The sequence below is a fragment of the Podarcis vaucheri genome, assembly GCF_965113315.1.
Source record: "Podarcis vaucheri genome assembly, chromosome: 7".
Classification (NCBI taxonomy): Eukaryota; Metazoa; Chordata; class Lepidosauria; order Squamata; family Lacertidae; genus Podarcis; species Podarcis vaucheri.
In genome coordinates, this window is record NC_138765.1 from 69270122 (window position 1) to 69284157 (window position 14036).

General features: G+C 47.0%; 1 protein-coding gene across 2 annotated transcripts; it reads left to right on the forward strand.

The window, feature by feature from the left end:
* Window positions 1–331: 331 nt before the first annotated feature.
* Window positions 332–5920, forward strand: MUL1 (mitochondrial E3 ubiquitin protein ligase 1). Of its 2 annotated transcripts, none has more exons than XM_082230438.1 (5): window positions 332–484; window positions 2509–2656; window positions 3020–3107; window positions 3412–3532; window positions 4644–5920. In XM_082230438.1, exons 2-5 carry the CDS (start codon window positions 2537–2539, stop codon window positions 5332–5334), a joined length of 1020 nt encoding a protein of 339 aa, XP_082086564.1. In that variant the 5' UTR covers window positions 332–484; window positions 2509–2536; the 3' UTR covers window positions 5335–5920. The 2 variants fall into 2 exon arrangements, with proteins under 2 accessions (XP_082086564.1, XP_082086565.1); XM_082230439.1 differs by lacking the exon at window positions 332–484 and adding an exon at window positions 1063–1483.
* The last annotated feature ends 8116 nt before the right edge of the window (window positions 5921–14036 follow it).

Consider the following 14036-nt stretch of genomic DNA (forward strand, 5'->3'; position numbering starts at 1 on the left):
CCGAGGCGGGACTTCCTCTCTCGTCGCTTGTCTGTCAACGGAGGTCCACCACCCGCCTCGCGTCAATTCTGAAGACCGGATTGGCCGCTGCGGGAGCAACGAGGTCACGTGAACAGTCACGGCCTGCTCTGGAAGAGCGCTCGGGGCTGGGAAGGGAGAAGCTGGTCGGCTACTGTTCTAGATTCCCCCAATGGCATCGTTTGTTAGTACCACCCTCCCGCCTCGAAAGTAAAAAGTGGCAATAGGAGCCAGGACGTTATTCGTCTAAAGACAGGAGTGATCAGTCTACCATTTTCTTCTAAGTCTATGGTTCAGGGGTTATTTGCATGAGCTGAGCGACCGGATGTTCGAGGTTCGCGTCGCTCTAGGCAGCGCCCTGAAATTCTGTGAAAAACATCCTTTTGGGCCTCTTTGACGTCATCAGACGTCGACAGGAAGAAAATTTCCTTCCCGGAAGTAGGTCGGAGGAAGACACAAAATAGGGGTAGGAATGCTGTCTGGAGAGCATCCTTTTTCTGGAGCCGGATATGGTGGAAGCCTCCTGTGTTACCCTGGGGATAGAGGGCGTAGGGGTGGAGTCTCTTTTAGGGGTGGCTTGCTTGCCCTGGGGAATCCTGAGATTGGTGTTGGCAGCTTGGGGGTGCGGCCGTTGTAGCTTTACTGATATACAGTATTACAGGAAAGGGACACTGGCATGAACTGACTGGCAGAAGAGACTGGTCCTTCACATTATGTTGACTTGACTTGTGGAACTGCCTGCCACATGATTTGAGCATAGACTCCCACCTCAAGCAGCTTTAAAGGGAGATGAGCCAAATTTCATGAAGGAGAAGATAAACTGTGGAACCATCTGGGAGAGGGCTGTGGTGTACAGCCCCCGTTTGTGACCTCCCCATTGTGAAAAGCACAATGCTGGTCTAGATGGGCCTCTGGTAGAGCTCTGCTTGTTGCATTATTACATTTATATCCCTTTACTCCGTGTTGCTCATAGAGTATGCAAAGGTTCTCTCCTGCCTCTATCCTATAATTTTGTCCTCCCATCAACCCTATGAGGTAGGGTAAACTGAGAGATTGTGGCTGACCTGAAGTCACCAGCTGAGCTTGATGGCTGAGTAGGGGAGGGATTTGAACTTGATCTCCCAAAGTTTTGGGGATTAGTTTGATTAGCTTTGACTACTTTTATAAGTTAGTGACTGGAAGGTGGTTTGGAGAGCTGGATACTGGAGGTTTTTTTTCCTGAGGCAGCAGTTGTATTTGAGATGGCATTGTGTATTGTGCCACCTTGATGGGTTTAATTGAAGCATCTGCTTCCATGGTCTACAACCCCTCCATCAAGTGTATAAAATGTTGTCCTTCATGAGTATCTAACTGACAAAACAGATTATAGTCTGCGAAAACTGGTGCCACGATAAATCTTCTAGTCTTTGAGGGTCTGCAATATTCCTTGCTTTAAGAATAGTGGATAGCCAATGAAATTCCCGAGGTGGGTAATAAAAAGAAATAAAAAGTAGTGTACATTCACCTCCTTGGTATTCCAGGTTAAAACTACCATATTAACCAAACTTTTAATGGCAGATTTGTGAGCTGCTGGGACTGCTAATTTTTGATGTTATGAAAGAGTGACTATTTCTTCCTGTTTTATGATTGTAGGGTGAATTGATTGATTTTAGGCTACATGGGGGTGTAATGAATCTATGTGAGCTGCTTTGTAGAATCTGGAGAGGAAAAGCTGCACACAAATACTTATAATAAATGAGAAAAATCACATTGTTTCTGAATACGGTGTTGTATTTGAAGTTTGTGTATATATTTGAAAATCAATTAAAATATAATACAAAGAAAAAAGATAAACACATTCAAATCAAGAATCCACATCTAGAGAATAGTAAATCTGGTAAATAAAAAAGGCAAATTTTCAGTTGAGCAGGAACCACAAATGAACAGGGCACGTTCTAGAAACTAGCAGCCATCTATATTGTTTTAAATATTAGTGTTATACAAGGTTGTCACAATGAATGAGGAGACAGCTTGCAGAGAGAATTCTCCAAGACATAAGAATCATTTATAAGCACCTATTGGGGTGCTTTCACAGTTACTGTATCCAGGCTGGATAGTTGATTCTTTTTTAAATTCAGCTTATGGTAGCCAAAAGCAACCTTGATACTAGCACAGGTAGGCTATTATGTGTTATTTGTTTCCAGAATTTTTACATATCTGAAGAAATCTCTCTTTCAAAATATCACTATGCCCAGAGAAATTTCCCTCAGTCTGTTCTTGCTGTGTGTGGACTCTTGAAGGTTGTTGCCAGATATACTCCAAATGAGTCTAAGGTGTATAATATGACTTGTGGGCAAGATAAGACACGTATAGACATAGGACTAAAGTATTGAAATAGGATTAGGCAGTCTTTGGGGATATAGTGTTGCAGAGATGGGAGGCTAGGTTATTTCTAACCCTTTGTGCTTTCTGACTAAAGAGCCCCAAACCATTTTATTTTTCTCTTTCTAGGCATATATACCAGAGTTAGATTATAGCAATGGATGCTGCCGGACGTCCTTCGACGGGACAGGTGATCCTCCTGGCGACCAGTTCAGCTGTCACCGCAATTCTGTATGCCATTTACAGGCAAAAGTCAAAAATAGTTTACAGCTTGAAGGTCAGTTGCTGCTTAGAACAGGGCCACAGATAACCATTATTTTTAATTTTACGTATTCAGTATTTTTTCAATGTCTGTTCTGCTTCTCAACTGAAAAGTATCTGGAGCAGCTGCAACAGCCTTTAAATGTTGAATTTATAAAAGTTAAAGCCTGTTATGAACATTATAAACTAAAAGTATATTGGATCCAAAAACTACAAATGCCAAACGAAGGGAGGAAATCCCAAAAGGCGAGAAAGGAGTGGGGGGTACACAATTATTGTGTTATGGGTTGTAGTCAATTGATTCCTACGCAAAGTAGACCTATGCAAAGATTTTGAGTGAAGAACGGGCTCTTACCAATGTTTAATTCCCTCCACCCAGGGAGCGAAAAAAGTCACCCTAGACCAGGATTTGAAGACTATCCTTATGGAAGCGCCTGGGAAATGTGTTCCTTATGCAGTAATAGAAGGTAGGGTTTGTGAGTCTTGTGGGTTGCTGGTAATGGGGGTGGGAAGCATGTATGAGTGTTTGCCATTAGGTGTCTAGTTTGCTCCATCTGTCAGGGAGGATTATGGTATAACATGCACACTAAAATGCAACTCCCATCAGCCTCAACCAGTGATCATGGCTGTCCCTGCACTGCATAGTCCTTAGACCTGTGGGTAATTTAATAGGTTCCTATTGCTCTTGCTGTTCTGTTACACTGTGGTGAGTCTTCAGGTGTGCAATTAAGCTCTTTTCAGCTGTTTTTTCTTCCCTCTGCCATCCAATAGGTGTAGTGCGGTCTATTAAGGAAACCCTCAACAGTCAGTTTGTGGAAAACTGCAAGGGAGTGGTTCAGAGGCTAACACTGCAGGAGCACAAGATAGTGTGGAACCGAACCACGCACCTCTGGTAGGTACATTTCACTCCCAGACTTGAAAATGGGGCAAGAGGGTTGTTGCTTCCACTGGTGTATTGGTGTGAGGCAAGAGCCTTTATTGGAGCATGTGGCTTAATCAGTAGCGTAGGCCAGGTGCCATTCAGATTATTATAATCCACCTTTCAATCTCTATCAGGCTGGAGTCTGCATGCAGTCCTATATACTCCTCTGGCCCCCAGGGCTCTCCCCAGGCTGTATCCCCTCCCCAGGCTTGCTCTGTCCCCCCGTGCTTTTGCCTGGCTGGAATGTGCTCCTGTGAGAATGCCTCTAGCTTGCCAAGATGGAGAGTTGTGTGTTTAAAAAATCTGGCTTCTGTGCCAGAAAAGCAGCCCCCTTGCTAAAAAAAGATCCCGCAGGTTTTCTCAAAGTCTGCATCTAGCACATAAGAAGTTTAATCAAAGTGTGTTGTGGCACCTTAAAGACTAATGCATTTGTTACGGCATAAGGTTTTGTGGACCAAAGTCCATTTCAGTATAGCGTAAAGGATCATTCTTAGTGGGCAGATATGGGATGGGGAGAGAGAGAGATGTAAAGAGTGAGGTGAAGTGTCAATGAAAAGCAAAGAAAAGATGAAAACCAAACAGTTTGTGACAATTGCATTGCAGTTGGAAACAGGGGCAGGGGGCCGTTTGGACCAGTGGTGGGCAGAGCCAGAGGCAAAGGTGGCAATAAAGAAAATCAAGTTTTACTTTGTATAGCAGGCTAGATTTCACGCACACTCTGTCCTCCATTAAGAGAAGGAATAAACATTATCAGAGTTCAAGAATGCATTCCAACCAGGCAAGAATGCTCAGGGGAGGGTGCAACTTTGGAAGATGTATGGCTTGATGAGAGGCCTGAGGGCCATAGACCTGCCCTGTCCCTGATCTGAATAGTCATGATACGGAAGTGGAGGGAAGAGAAGTGCAAGCACATCCCGGCAAACTCAATCAAATTCTTCATTAAGTTTCTGTAGACCGAAATGTTAGGACCCGTGTCCGGGCAAACCTTTATGTGTGCAGCAGGTGGGCCCAGCTAAGTGGGCAACCCGTTCTGTGTTTCTGCTGCTGCTTTAAACCTTTGTGCTGGGTCCTCGTTCCCCAGGAGCGACTACGAGAAGATCATTCACCAGAGGACCAACACGACAGCCTTTGATATGGTGCCCCAGGAGGGAGGAGCCGATGTCGCCGTGAGGGTGTTGAAACCCCTGGACGCTGCCGAGCTCAGCTTGGAGACAGTGTATGAGAAGTTCCACCCGTCCGTCCAGTCCTTCACGGACGTGATTGGCCACTACATCAGCGGGGAGCGCCCCAAAGGCATCAAGGAGACTGAAGAGATGCTGAAGGTGGGGGCGGCGCTTACCGGGGTGGGCGAGCTGGTCCTGGACAACAACACCATCAGACTGCAGCCCCCCAAGCAAGGGATGCGCTATTACCTAAGCAGCCTAGATTTTGAGGCCTTGCTCCAGAAGGAAGAGTCGAGCGTCCGTCTCTGGAAGGTCCTGACTCTACTTTTTGGTTTTGCCACGTGCGCCGTGCTCTTCTTTGTCCTCCACAAGCAGTACCGCCATCACCGGGAGAAGCAGCGCTTGCGTCAGGTGCAGGAGATGATCGCAGCGGGTGGGGACACGCTGAACGCATGCGTCGTCTGCTTGAGCAATGCCCGCTCCTGTGTGTTCCTCGAGTGCGGGCACGTCTGCTCGTGCGACAAGTGCTACCAGGCGCTGCCGCAGCCTCCCCGTTGCCCCATTTGTAGGCAAGAGATCGCAAGAGTCGTGCCTTTGTACAACAGCTGAATTGGCTGCGCCGTCTCTTTTGGCGACCTCCCCGTCGGTCTTTCTCGTTGAGGAACCTTCTTCCGGCTTTCGCTGCAGCATCAGAGGCGTGCGGGGTGTGGGTTTGGTGTGACCCTTTGCGCAGACGGAGAGCCAAGCCATGTTGCATAGAGCTGCAAACAAAGATTCAGAGCTTTTAACGATTGCTGTGATTTGGGAAGTAGACTATTCAACACTTCTTGGGTGGATTTTCTTTGCCAAAATGAAGGTTCTCAACTGACAATTCACATGTAAAGCATGGAAAATTCGGTTTTCTCCAACCTGTTGCCCCGCAGATATTTTTGACTACAGCTACCATCAGCCCTGGGGTTGTAGCCTAAACCACCTGGAGGCACCAGGTTGGATAAGCTGCTTGAACTAATCCTTGTGTTTTCTTTCTCCTGTGTGAGAATTAACAGGATCATGTTTCTAAACCGGTATGCTTTTTTTGAGTGTTTTTCACCAGTGCTCTCTCTCTGTGTGTACTTCCTCCGAAACATTTACCAATCCCAATTCTCTCCTGAGAAGCTCCAAATTCAGTGCTCAGAATAAATTAAGTTTGCACTGCTTTGGTTTTAATTTTGCTTTCAGTATTTCAGAGCTCAAATCTTTTTCTTAAGTAAGGAGGTGGTTAGAGAGAAGAGGGAAGACTCTTGAGCTTATGGCAAGGGGGCAGGCAGGGCAGCAGCCCCAGGGGGGAAATGGAAGGCTGCACTGGCCAGTGAAGTACAACCTCTCCCCCACCTGGCACAGCTCTCTGGTAGTTGCTGACTGTTCATTAAACAGAATCAGGAAACTTCGCAGGGTGAATGATGATGAAAAGGGCAACCAAAGTGATCAAGAGGATGGAGCAACTCCCCTATGAGGAATGGTTGCAGCATGGCAATTAAAGGATTTAAAGTGGTTTGATTGTAATTATCCCTTCCTATAATTTTGAAGGAAAACATAAAGTGCTTTGTATGTCAGCACTTCACAATTTCCTTAATTTGGTGCAGGTGTTCATTTTAAGTATAAACAGGACTCCATTTTCATAGCTGATTGTATGCAGCAATGCCCTCTTTATGCACCAGCGTGGTCTAAACGTGCATATTGTCCTCTAGATCCAAGTTTTGGGCACCTGTATTCATGCAAACACAAACCTATACATATTCACACAGAGAACGGGTATTATAAACTGTTCAGTTATAGCAAAGGCTCTTGTTTCCGAAAAGGACAGGACGGTGTTTGGGTGACAGGGACTGATCTCTCCACCACATTTAATTGTTCTCTGAAATGTGGAGGGGAGGGAAAATGGAAAAAAAAAAGATGAATTATGTCTGCAAGCCCCTTCCCAATACCGACCCACTTCAGTGGATGGAAGGGAGAGGTCTTCATTTACAATACCAGTAAGCAGTGTGCGTAACCAATGCAAACGAGATGCTACGCTCTGTATATAAAAGGCTAGACTATTGGGCTACAGGTTTGCAGAGGAGGAGGTGGCTGATGGGTTTGAACTTCCTTTCTATCAGTTCCAAAGGTGGAGAGTTTCGAAGCTCTTCTTGCACAGGGGTTTCCCAGCCCAGAAACAGCTTTCAAGCTCTCAGACTTCCTTACCTGCTCTTAGGGGCTCTGGCGGGAACTTGGGCAACCTTGCGAAAGCTTGCGGGAGCCTCCAAGAGTTGGGTAAGCAAATCTGAGCTTAGAAGCTTCCCGCTTGGGGGGCAAGGCCTGCTCAGAGCCCAGTTCTGGAAAGGGTAAGAATGTTCGCGACAGTTCCATGGCGGTGGTTTGAGTATACGCGTACCTGCATATATGTGACATCCCCAGAATGTGACTCTCTTGCAAGGCACAATCACACTGTCCTCGCTGCTTTGGCACTTGCCTAAGAACGTGAGCTGAGCCGTACTGGATCAGGCCAGTGGCCCACCTAGTGCAGCATCCTGTCCTCCCAGCAGCCTACCAGATGCCTGTGGGAAACAGCAAGCGGGACCCGAGAATGAGAACTTTCTCTTGCCCTGCCCCACTCTCCACGGTTTCTAGCAACTCTTCCCACACAGCCTTGCAATGATATTTTGACCCTTTTCTTTGTCCAGGGGATGATTGCCCGACCTCAAGGCGAGAGAACAGGGAAGGTGCCTTTACATCTCTGCACGAGTCCATGCGCAGAGCTGGCTTCCTTCCAAACGAGTGCATACCCAGAACAATGACTCGCATGGAAATGTGGGCTGCTCCTGATGGTGGCTGGTTCTGTTGGGGCTGAAACAGAACTGATGACGAACGCAGCGTTAGTAACTCTGTGTGATTGGTTAAAGGAGCTTCCTGTGGTCCAGATCTTCCCACTCTGCTTCTGCTATTTACTTAAGAATGCACCATGCAGTTGCATGATTCCTTATTTTGAATCCTGTTATCAGAATCCCGTGAAGCAGGTTAGGCTGAGTGACTGTCTGTGCACTTCATGCCTGAGTTAGGTCACCCACATCCTATTTCAGCACTCTTAATGTTCTACAGCAGGGATGTGGGTGGTGCTGTGGGTTAAACCACAGAGCCTAGGGCTTGCCGATCAGAAGGTCGGCGGTTCGAATCCCCGCAACAGGGTGAGCTCCCGTTGCTCGGTCCAGGCTCCTGCCAACCTAGCAGTTCAAAGCACGTCAAAGTGCAAGTAGATAAATAGGTACTGCTCCGGCGGGAAGGTAAACGGCGTTTCTGTGCGCTGCTCTGGTTCGCCAGAAGCGGCTTTGTCATGCTGGCCACATGACCCGGAAGCTGTACACTGGCTCCCTCGGCCAATAAAGCGAGATGAGCGCTGCAACCCCAGAGTCGGCCATGACTGGACCTAATGGTCAGGGGTCTCTTTACCTTTACCTTAATGCGCTACAGCACGCTGGCTCTCGATGTGACAATTTAACAGGCATAACAATGGCAAGCAGGAATCCAGTGTGCTCTCTGGAGAAGACCGGCGCAATCACCTGAGATAGCTACTTCATTTCCTTATTTAATGCATTTGCATCCTGCGTTTTCCTCCAAGGAGCTTGAGGTAGCATACATGATTCTTCCTCCTCCTCCATCTCCACAGCAACCCTGTGACGTAGGTTAGGCCGAGAGGCCGTGACTGGCCCAGGGTTTAGTGAGCTTCATGGCCAAGTGGGGATTTGAACCTGGTCTCCCAGGTCCAGGTCTGGCACTCTAACCACTACACCACATTCGATTTCTGCTGTGCTGCCATGCCTTAACCAGTTGTAGAGCTTAAAACGATCTGCATGAATTCTGAGCCCTGTATTGTTTGGGAACCTATGCCTTGTGGTTCCTGGGATGCTGTGTTGGGACTCTAGGTGGCGATGCATCACCGTGATGGTTGCGCTCAGGTGGCCAAGCTCCGCTGCAAGCCCACAACTCCATCTGCTGGCAGGCTTTCCTTCGCCAAGCGAAGATGCAGAGGTGTGATGGTAAACAGGGACAGCAAAGCAGAGAGAGCTGCCACTCTGGTCTATTTCTGTTTCTGCCGCTCCCTTTCACTCCTACAGCGATGATACTATTGGACCTATGAATCTGTTTTCCAAGTAAGAGGGTGTCTTCGATAGCCACCTGTTTCAGTCCCAGAGTGAAGCAACAACACAAAAAATATTTCGACAGTGTTAATAAGCACAATATCCCATGCAAATGGTCCATATGTGTGTGCGTGTGTCATTTTCACACGTCCATCTTTGCTGGATTTGGAGATTGGTGTGAAGGAAGGCAAGATGGCTGAGAATCCATCTTGCATGTGCTGCAGTCTGCACATGCCGAGGGACAGTCTTTTCTTCATGGCATTGCAAGGCATTAGAAAGAGGACAGTGGCTCAGTTGCAGAGCACCGGGCATTGCATGCAGAAGGTTCCAGGTTCAATCCTTGACATTTTTGGGTGGGTTTGGGAATGTCCCCTGCTTAAAATCGTGCAAAGATACAGCCAGTCAATGTGGACAATACTGAGCTAGAGGGATCAATGTTCTGACTTTGTCTGTGCACAGTTTGCTCCTACAAGGTAAGATGGCCACCAGTTTTAAAAGGGATAAGACAAATTCATGGCGGTGGCAGGGAGTTTTTAGCATGCACCAAAAACTGTACTGCAAAGACATCTGTCTAATACCAATGGGCAGGGAGTTTCAAAGTGTAGGTGCTGCCACCATGAAGGATTCCTTACAAGTGTGAAATCAAAGTGATATGGCACTTGTAAAAGGGCTGATTCTGCAGATCATTTAGGTGAATGTATACTGCAAGAAGCTTGTCACAGAAACCTAGAGTTGGAAGAGATCCTGGGGATCATCTAGTCCAGGGGTCAGCAAACTTTTTCAGCAGGGGGCCGGTCCACTGTCCCTCAGACCTTGTGGGGGGTTGGACTATATTTTTTTTGGGGGGGGGAATAATGAACAAATTCCTATGCCCCACAAATAACCCAGAGATGCATTTTAAATAAACACACACTTTCTACTCATGTGAAAACATGCTGATTCCCGGACTGTCTGTGGGCCGGATTTAGAAGGCAATTGGGCTGGATCCGGCCCCTAGGCCTTAGTTTGCCTACCCATGATCTAGTCCAACTCCCTGCAATTCAGGAATCTGCAGCTGTCCCATACAGGGATCGAACCTGCAACCTTGGCATTACCAGCACAGTGCTCTAACCCACTGAGCTATTCACTGTCCTGATCATCCCCATGTGGAATTAGGTCAGAAATGGGAACCTGCAGCTTTTCAGAGGGAGCTGGACACCACTGCCCATCACCCCCCACCTTTGGACATGATACTGGCCGGGGCTGATGGAATTTGGAGTCTTATCAACATTTGGAGGGTTACTGGTTGATTCCCTCTGACGTGCCTCTTCACTATCACTTCTGCATGAGATCATTTAAGGCCAAGATGGGGGAACTTGTGACTTTCCACTTTCCACTTACGTACTTTGAACCACTTTTCCATTCAGTTTGCAGAAAGCCTTTTGAAGTTTCTTGCAATCCTGTGTGTGTGTTTTTGGTGTTTTTTGGTGTGTGTGTGTTTTTTTTACTGTCCAGAACAATTTGGTGCCACCATTCAAAGGAAGTAAATTAGTTCTAAATCTGTGGAACTGCCACCAAGAAGGCAGGCCTTTTCTGTGTGCATTTTGCCCCACTCCTTTCAAAAGGCCAGTGCACACCCTTCCTTCCTGCCCTAACCAAAAAACCTCTCTGCAGGCACTTTGTGGAAGGCAAACACAGTTGCCCCAATAATCTCTTATTTGGAGTCTTGATGCTTCATGTACCTGTTGTGAAAAGTGGGATCCATCGAGCCAATAGCCTCACGCTTAAAAATGGCACAAGCTTCTCTGGAATGAGAGAGGCAGAGCCTTTTCAATCTCGATGGTGTTGCTTGCTCTTATTTAACCAGAATATATGTGTGTGTGTATATATAATATTAAAGTGCTGGATGAACCCAGGGCGATCCATCTGCTAGCTTAGGTGGCGAGATGGAAAATATTTGTTTTACTCTCTTCCAAGTGAAGTTTGGGGGTGCGTGTGAGGTCTTTGTGTGTGTGGTGGTGAGGAGGCAGCTAAATGCACACAGCGCTTCAAGGCATGATAGAGCAGCAAATTAAATTAAGAAGTAAGCAGGTGGCTCTTCTTGCACCTCCTGCCCACCCACGCTGGTTGTTTTTTGAGTAAGGGCAACAAATCCCTCTTAATGTTTGCACTTGAAATGTGCCGGTCAAGAAACAGACCTTGTGGTTCTCTATTCCACCATCCCACCGACTCCCCACTCATCAGTAAGGCTGGCAAATCCGACAGTCTTGGTTTCTTATTTTTTCCCCAAGGTGGGGAGTGATCTGGAGACTGTGACCTGCAGCTTAGGCAGAGAGAGGCAGGGAGAGAACAGAGCTGTGTTTGGTAAACTGAAGGCTGCTCCCTGGCATTTCCAGGTAGGGCTGGGAAAACATCCTTGCCTGCGCAGAACCATTGCTTGTCAGTGTAGATGAGGGGTGGGGAAATCATCTATGCACAGTTTCTTATTCCCCTGCTCTTATTCTCCCATCCCGGCCAACAATTAAGCTTGAAAAAAAGTATTTTCACTTTTTTTTTCAAGCATAAGGGGAAGGCATGTGAACTTTGGAGAGTCCGACTGGGGAGGCAAGAGTTAATCATCCCTCCCCCAGCTGCAACCCCCAGGAAACTCACAACAACCCTGCAACAGTTAGGCTTGGAGGGAGTTACTCCCCAGGTCCCAATCATAATCCCTCCAAATCCTGCTCCCTCAATGCAGTTGAAAACCTCTTCTGTTGTAGCATTCTAATTTTCAAATCTAATTTCAGTAAGGGATAGGAGAATGGGGTCCTGTGGGCGCCATCTAGTTACGTGTAAGACCAGAAGTGCATATTGACAACCCATGTTTTAAGCTGCCTTGATGTCCCTTTTGTTGCTTTCACTGCAAGAGACTGCTTCTTGTGAGTGAGCATCTTTTCATGAGCGCTAGTGACGTGCCCAGCTCAGGGATATTTTTTTTAAAAAATGGAGTCACCCTCAAAAAGCATATGGTCATATCTCGGGTTACAGACGCTTCAGGTTGCACATTTTCGGGTTGTGCACTGCGCCGAACCTGCAAGTACCGGAATGGGCAACTTCTGGGTTTCGGTGCTTGCGCATGTGCAGAAATACTAGATCGCGTCACGCGCGTGCGCAGACACAGCACTATGGGTTGCGAACGCTGTGGGTTGCGAACGTGCCTTCCGCACGGATCACGTTCACAACCCAATAGTCCACTGTACATCTTTCTCCAACTCTGAGATCATCTTTCCATTTAGACTTCATAAAAGTGTTCCTTTTCTAGCATTTTCTAATCTACATCAAGCTGCTTTTGGAAGCTGGGTTTCTTGAAACACATTTCTGTGTGTGCGAGACCTGAAACGGGGAAACTGGGACAGTCATTTTTATTCCTTACAGGACCCTCAGCGGGAGACGCTGAGGGGAGCTGGCAGCCAGAACCTTCTCCTGAAATGCTTGAGAAAAACTGAGTCAGATTTCCCTGTGGGAAGCAGGGATAGGATAGCTCCTGGGGAAAATACCTTTAAGATGCTCTTGAATTACATTTCACCCAGTTGTCCTACTTTCCAAAGTACCCTACTTTATAGAGGACAGTCCTCTATCTCAGGGGATCTCAAGAGAGAACAGCCCTTTATTTGGAGATATCTTCTGGGACTTCCCAATCCAAATCTGGTTTAAAGATATGGAGAATATGCAGGAGAGGCCTCGAAAATGCCCATGAACATCTAGATGGCAGATTGTGGCAGGCACACAGGCCACGGTCTTCCCCACCAGGATAAGATTTGATTTCTATTAAAATGAGAAGAGCATAAAAGAGCCTGCTGGTTGAGGCCAAAGGCCCTTCTAGTCCAGAGTGCCTGTTCTCAGAGTGGCCAACCAGATGCTTGTGGGAAGTGCAAGCAGCAACACACATGCAAGAGCACTTTCCCCTCCGGTGGCTTCCAGCAACTAGTGTACAGAAGCATTTATTGCCTCTGGCGGTGGAGACAGAGCAATAGCCATCATGGCTTGTAGCCCGATCCACCAGGGCCGGATTTAGGTTTGATGAGGCCCTAAGCTGCTGAAGGTAATGGGGCCCTTTATGTCCAGCTGTCCTTTATCAGCAACAAATCATCACTATTTTTTGTGTTGAATACAGTGGCGTAGCGTGGGGGTGCAGGGGGGGCCGTCCGCACCGGCCGCAACATCTTGGGGTTAGGGTTAGGGGGCCAAATCCACGGGTTAGGGGGCGCAAATTACTTGCCTTGCCCTGGGTGCTGACAACCCACGCTACGCCACTGGTTGAATATATGTTATATGGTAATTTATGGACCTAATAGGTATCTAAAGCCATTTGCACATGTTGCCATGCAACCAGTCCATGCAGAATGTAGGCACCCTATATATAGAAATGAGCAAACCATCGATATTTTAGGGAGCAGGCTAGCAGGCAGGGCCCATTACTTACATCATAGGAGCCTACACAACACAAAACACTGTTGCTGTATGTAGGTTTTATTTTATTTGTTTTTTATCTTAAATTTTGGAAATGTACATCCAGGTTTTTTCCTTTGAATTTTTTTTGGACCCCCAAGGGAGCGGGGCCCTAAGCTATAGCTTGTTTAGCTTATACGTAAATCCAGCACTGCTAACCACCCATGGTTTAAAAAATCCTCTTTTTAAAGCCATCTGATTTGTTGGCCATCACTGCCTCTTGGGGGCAGGAGTTCCATAGTTTGTGCTGTGTGAAGAAGGACTTTATTTTACCTGTCTTGAATCTTACAACATTCAGCTACATTGGCTGTTCGTGAGTTCTAGTGTTATGGGGGGGGGGGAATAAGTCTCTCTCCACTCTCTCCATGCCATACATTAGTCTATAAACGCCCCCTCTTATTTGCTTTTTCCTTTGCTTTTTTTTAAGAGTCCCAGTTGCTGCAGCATTTTTTCATAGGGGAGTCTATTCATCCCCTTGATCATTTTGATTGCACTTTTCTGAACTTTTCCCAACCATAAACAGTATTCCAAATGCGGCCGCAAAGTTCACTTTAAACAGCAAGAACCTTACGAAGGGAGGTCTGTGCTGGTCTAGTTCAGCCGGTAGAGCATGAGACTCTTAATCTCAGGGTCATGGGTTTGAGCCCCACGTTGGGCAAAAATATTCCCGCATTGCAGGGGGTTGGAGTAGAT